The 6,000-nt window shown below is 41.4% G+C and overlaps 1 protein-coding gene across 1 annotated transcript in view; it reads left to right on the forward strand.

Annotated features, from left to right (window-relative positions):
- Window positions 1-5,454, forward strand: part of LOC138448004 (probable cation-transporting ATPase 13A5) — a 512,982-nt gene extending 507,528 nt beyond the window's left edge. The window contains exons 28-29 of the mRNA XM_069604536.1: window positions 4,698-4,786; window positions 5,386-5,454. Coding sequence (XP_069460637.1) covers window positions 4,698-4,786; window positions 5,386-5,454 — 158 coding nt within the window. The remainder of the gene's footprint in view (window positions 1-4,697; window positions 4,787-5,385) is intronic.
- The last annotated feature ends 546 nt before the right edge of the window (window positions 5,455-6,000 follow it).

Raw genomic sequence — 6,000 nt, forward strand, 5'->3', positions numbered from 1 at the left:
CCCTACAGCATTACGGGTAGATGTATGCCCGATCGTGACCCGGTGGTAGTAAGGGGTGCTGATACAAACAGGAAGGATGCAGACAAGCACATTTATACTTGGGTGATAAAAGGCAAGAAAGTATGTACACCGAGTTTTTATATTAGTTCAAAAGCACACTGGAGTGAATGGGCTTAGGATAGGTAGGGGTCGACAAGCAGAGAGGTGGTCCCCCCTCAAGGAATTGGAGGTGTTTTGTTTAGGGATAACTTGAAGCGGGAGGATTTGAGATCTAGTGGCAGAGCATTCTGGTGAGAGGAGCAAGTAGGGACAACGCGCCGAAGCAAGACGTTAAAGCAAGGGGGTGAGTGACAATTAGGTTGAGGATAACTACAGAATATATGGTGTGGGGGGTTGAGTGTTGAAAGATGGGGCGGAGAGGTAGCGGGTTGTGCCTAGCTTTAGACGTTTTGAGACGAAACGGTTGCGCATGCATAGCTGAGTGGCACAGTTGATGATCATTCCCAGAGAGGTAAAGGAGTAAGGGGGGGTTGTGAGCAGGCTAGAGCAGTTATCCAGGTAGCTGAGGACAAGGGTGAAAATAAGGGTTCTTTGCAGTGAGGAAGGTGTTCAGGCAAGTCTGGCACGTATTGCAGTGGAGATAATGGACTGTTCAAGTTTTAGACTGCAGTCAAAGGGGGAGAGAGAAAGGGTGTCAGGAGGGAAGGTGAGGGGTGTAACAAGAGATACGTTTGCCCAGTTAAGAGGTGTAGAATATAGAGGACAGAGCCAAGAATAGATGATGGACACCAACGGCAAGAGGACTGTCCTTTCATGTCACTACATTCCATGACATGGAGAACGATCAGCCAGGAAGGTGAACGCTGTGCGATGGAAGCCAGTGAGAGAAAGGATGGGGAAGAGAGATGAGTGGTAGGCCGTGTCAAATGCAGCGTAGAGATCGAAGAGGATTAGGATGGATGGCAGTTTGGATTGGCTGGCATTATTGAGAAAGTTAGAAAGATGGTTAAGAGCTGTTTCTTTGGAGTGAGGGCTATCGAAGCCAGACTGGAAAGGGTTGCTGGGGTTATGGGCTTCCAGATAAGGGATGCAGTGTATAGGTTCACCCAATACTCAGCATCCCCTAGGGACATTTCCTGCAAATAACATGTATTTGTTTGAAGAAGATGTAAAAGGTCCATGGGGTGAGGGTCACACTAGCCTAGAGTCTATCCTCGCACATCCCATCTATCAACTCAGCAATTCCTTTTCCGCCCCCTTGGAGGGATATATTCAGACCTTCCTCCAACTCATCCTTTATGCCCATACAGAATTGACCTGTCCTGTCTCAGAGAAGACATAGGTTTCTCCTGATTTTCGTCTAATGTTCAGATAAAGGTCTGCAGAAAATAGTTCTTACTATGTACTACATTGTGCCTAAAAAGTCGTTTTGGGTCATAAACCTTTGTATGATGATTACAAGTGATGTATCGCGCTCTGCCTTTTGTATTTACTAATTCCAAGTCATTATAACTGTGACATGACTGCAAGGTTTGCATGAAAGATTTTTGTTATGTTTAATTTCCTCACAAGGTCAGCCAACGTGTTTCGACCGTAGTCGTTTTCAAGGCTGACAAAGCCATACAAGATATACAATAATACCAGAAAGAATTGTTAATTCAGGTGATTAAAAAGAACAAAATAAATTGACAATAAAGACAACACATAATAAACAAATTATTGATTACAAAAATTATAAGAAAAATGCATCATTTACATACCCAAAATTGATTCTGGGCATGGGAGGAGGCAGATCGAACAGAACAAAAACACACACGGCCTTAGTTATTGACAACTGGTTGTCAATCTGTTACTTAATTTGAAAAATGGATGTGCAATAAAAGTGCAATGTGATAAACCAAAAGCGCGGACACCGGCAGCCCCAGTGACCAACAATGCATATATTACTAGGTGAAGTGCTTGAAGAATCCTTCTGTACCCTTCAATCGTCATAAATATATAATAAGATAAGTGAGGGCACCCCTTAGTGTCATAACCGGTGCCCTGTGGAGGTTCCCATGCACATTTATCAAGTTTACACTCAGTTGAAATAACATCTCACCAGTCGCCCAGAAATATATGGTCTCTGTCTGCAGAGATGGAAAGGACACATATTCATATATGCATGTCCAAATAGATTTTATAGATCAAAATATTTGCATATCAGATGGTATTATCAATACCAAGCCTTACTGTAAACCCACTGAAGTCAACTCAACTTTACATGCTGCGAGTTGCCATCAGAAGTCAACCATACATAACATACCTGGTGGGGAATTTTTTAGGGCCTGACAAAACTGCAGCAATGATCAGGATTTTGCTACTGAATGTGATCTTTTGGCTGAAAGATTCAGTCAAAGAGGGTACACAATTGATAATATCAATGGCACCATGCTCAGATACAAAACAGTTGATAGAACTACAACATTACTTCCTTCTAACAAAACTAAAAAGCATCTTAAGACTACTGACATTATAACTAAATACTCACGGGATGCACATTGTCAATCTAAACTTGTTCAAAGACACTGGAATATCTTACTTTTAGATATGGATTTACGCCCTTTTATTGCAGACAAACCTACATTTGTATTCACAAAACCGCTGTTCCACCATGCCTCTTCTTCTGGCCTCCCCACTAAGGAGCGGCTTCCACATTGATAGTTTGGAGAACTACCAGTGAGATTGTGATTGCATCCATGGTATTGTTCAAAGATTGTGTGTTCCTCTTCCATTCTTTGACATCAGGGTGTAATAAGCTCCAGCTCATGGACCACTCATTCTACAACTGGTTTTCAGTGCCTGATTTTCTTTTGCTAAACTTCTCTCAGGTTGTGTATGATGGTTTAATGATGAAACTGGGGATGGGAGACATTCTCTGGGGAATCCCTCCTAGATCTCCTTAGAGGTCATCATTGCAGGGTGGGTATGGTTCCCCATGGCCCACATTCTCTCATTCTCTATTCGGCCTCTGGCTCATATGTGACTTCGTCACACTGTCTTTGTAGGGGCCCGTTTTCATGTGGATGAATATGAGAATGTAGGATGATGTGACAATAGCTATTGTCATTGATTTTTGGTTGGTAAATATATCACTCGTTTCTGAATTCAGGTTTTTATTAATATATATCTCTCTAGGTGCATATCTTTTTCTTTCCTGTGTCATGCTTATAGTATAAACTGACAAATTGTCTCTGGGTAAAAGAAAAAAATCAAGTATGGCCAAGGCTGGTGGTTTGAGTCTCCGCTAAAGGCAACTGCTTTGGTAGCAGAGACTCTACCATGTCACAGGCAGAGAAACTGTGCTGATGGCCTCTATGGCAATGACAGGCTGAGGTCGGTCAATGTTAGGGATCATCAGCTATGGTTGGCAATCTTATACCCAGTTCAACAATGGTCGACCATAATTGTCAATGCTCCAACATAGCTTGGAATGGTTGCCTGTTCATGGACAGTCGGCTAGGGTCGGTAATAGTCAACAATGGTTGGCAATAGTGAGTAAAGGTTGACTTTGGCTGGTGATGATTGATTGTGGTTGGCAATTAAACTGCATGACCCTAATAAGGGTGTGCCGATATGAATGAAGCCAAATGTCTAACCCTAATTGGCTGCTAACCAAGACAGAAGCAAGAAGCCAAATAAAATCCACTATTTACCGACAACTTATGGCGTCTGATATGCCAGCTCCCATCTGTAGAAATATAGCATTACCTTTGGCTAAAATATGCAAGGAGATAAAGCAACACCTAGTGCCTAAATGATTGCTCAAGTGCAATGTGTCCCCCTTGGAAACAGAAAAAGGCAATGCATCATGAGTTTGGTAGCCCCATGGGGCCAACTCAGCCCTTCATCTGAGATCAATACATTTCGGACCACGCGTGGATAATATTAGTGACTGATTATTACAATACTTAGAAGTGGGGGGATACCAGCATGCAACACTATGTAAATCACCGAATTGTTATTAGTAGTATTAGTATTGTTATGTTATCATTGTTATTATCGAATGAACCAAAAATAATAATGTCCCAATGTTGAAGGAAATGTGTGTGGCTCAAACTGTATTGGAAAGCGCATATGACAGCAGTTGTGTTATTGAAAATGCATTCTTGGTGCTAGGCACAGAAAAATAAAAACACACATTTTCAAAATATTTTTAAAATGCACAGTCGTTTGTCGTATTGTCGCTTTTTTCCCTCGAAAATGGGACCACAAATCACTAATCTTGAGTACTATTACCAACTGTGTGTGAAAAATATACATGCATTTGTTTAAGAAAATGAACACGGTTTGGCAGTAGGTCAGAAAGGCAAACCCGCTTATAATTAGGGGCTGTGCACTTCTTTTGTACTTAAGATATTAGTCTTTGTGGAGGAGCAGTCCTTTTTAAAATGTATAAATATTTTCCAAGTTTGATGAGGAAGAAAAGATGCACCAACATATTGGAAAAATCGAACCTTTTAGAAAAACAGGAGAGCTATTACTGAATAAGAATTAATAATAACAGTATTTTTCTGGAATTTGCAGTTCTCAACTTACCCCAATTACCCACACATTTAGTATTCGACAACAATCCTTTAATATTTTATCATTTAAAAATGCAATTTTTAGTTCTCTAGGACCATGATGATTAATTGACTGCCTTTTGATTGTTTTAGATTTATTTACGCTGCTATTGATTGGACTGGCGACAGTATGCATTTTCCTGATTTTTGCTGACATCGACAGCATATACATTGAAATGGAGGTACGTGTTGCTTCAAACATAAAGTCTGGGGCTGTTAGCAACACCCGTTATTTTTTCTTTAAATAATACTACATGTCTGCATGAAGGAAAGCACACAGGCCAAAGTGAGGGTGCTAGTATTGTCCTAGTTTCCTTCTATAGATCTTAAATAGTATTTGCAGATATGTAGCCTGGTGTCAGCATCATGTTTCCGGAGTACAATTGCTTGGTTCTGGGTCATTGACATTCAAATTCTTCAGGTTGTGTGTCTCTCAGGAAGGATTTGACACCCGTACTCATCAAGGTCCACATCTTCATGGAAGCACCATGATACATATGGTAGGACTGTGGGTAAAGCCAAATCGACATTAGTGGTAATAAAGGATTCCATTGTCCTTTAAAGAAAGCTCTTGACCAGCTGTGGTCTCTGAGTGCTTCGGTGGATGATTATAGATATTCTGTGTATAAACAATGCATACCCTTATGTATACTTTGTTTTATTTAATCATTTTCCAAATTTGAACCTGTGCCCTAAGTGAAGAGATGTTCGGCCATAGACAAAAAAAAAGAACAAAATGTTACTTTCTTTTTCCGTGCAATTTTTATTTGTTTATTTTAAGACTACTCTATTTGTGCCTTGGTCTCTTTGGATCTCATCACCAACAAGTCCTGATGCTATGGAAGCATGACTTACTCCCCCCTTCCCTCACTCGCTCCCTCATCGGGTCATCATCAACCAAAACACCTTTTCTGGCAGCTCCTCTAATGGCAATGGATTGGTTGTCTTGGTCACGGACCCAGTGGGACAGTGCCAACCTCCGTAGGTGGCCATGACCAGCGGCTCTCACTGGCTTGGCTGCTAGCAGGCTTGCCAGACGGGAAAGGATTGAGGAGGCATATCGGCAAGTGGTAGATCCAGCAAAGCCTTTGACGTTTCTGAGCAGTGTACCCATAATGCCATTGTTACCGATTTTAAGATAGGTAATCAAAGACTTTGCGGATGCCTGGTAATCTAAGACGTTGAGGATGTCAGTGTCCAACACTCCAAATCTTCTGATAATTCAAATCAAGATAGAAACCAAGCACACGCCCAAGGCTTCTGAACAGTTTACCCTGTGGGCGCTTGCACACACTAACACTCGTTCCGGGCGCTATAGAAACAGGGGTAACAGAATAGGAATGCAAAAGAAAAATATTCAGCACTTTAATGGAGCAGTTCTACTCATTCCATCGCG

This window comes from Ambystoma mexicanum, chromosome 3q (assembly GCF_040938575.1).
Source record: "Ambystoma mexicanum isolate Mex_15411 chromosome 3q, UKY_AmexF1_1, whole genome shotgun sequence".
In the NCBI taxonomy this organism is placed as follows: Eukaryota; Metazoa; Chordata; class Amphibia; order Caudata; family Ambystomatidae; genus Ambystoma; species Ambystoma mexicanum.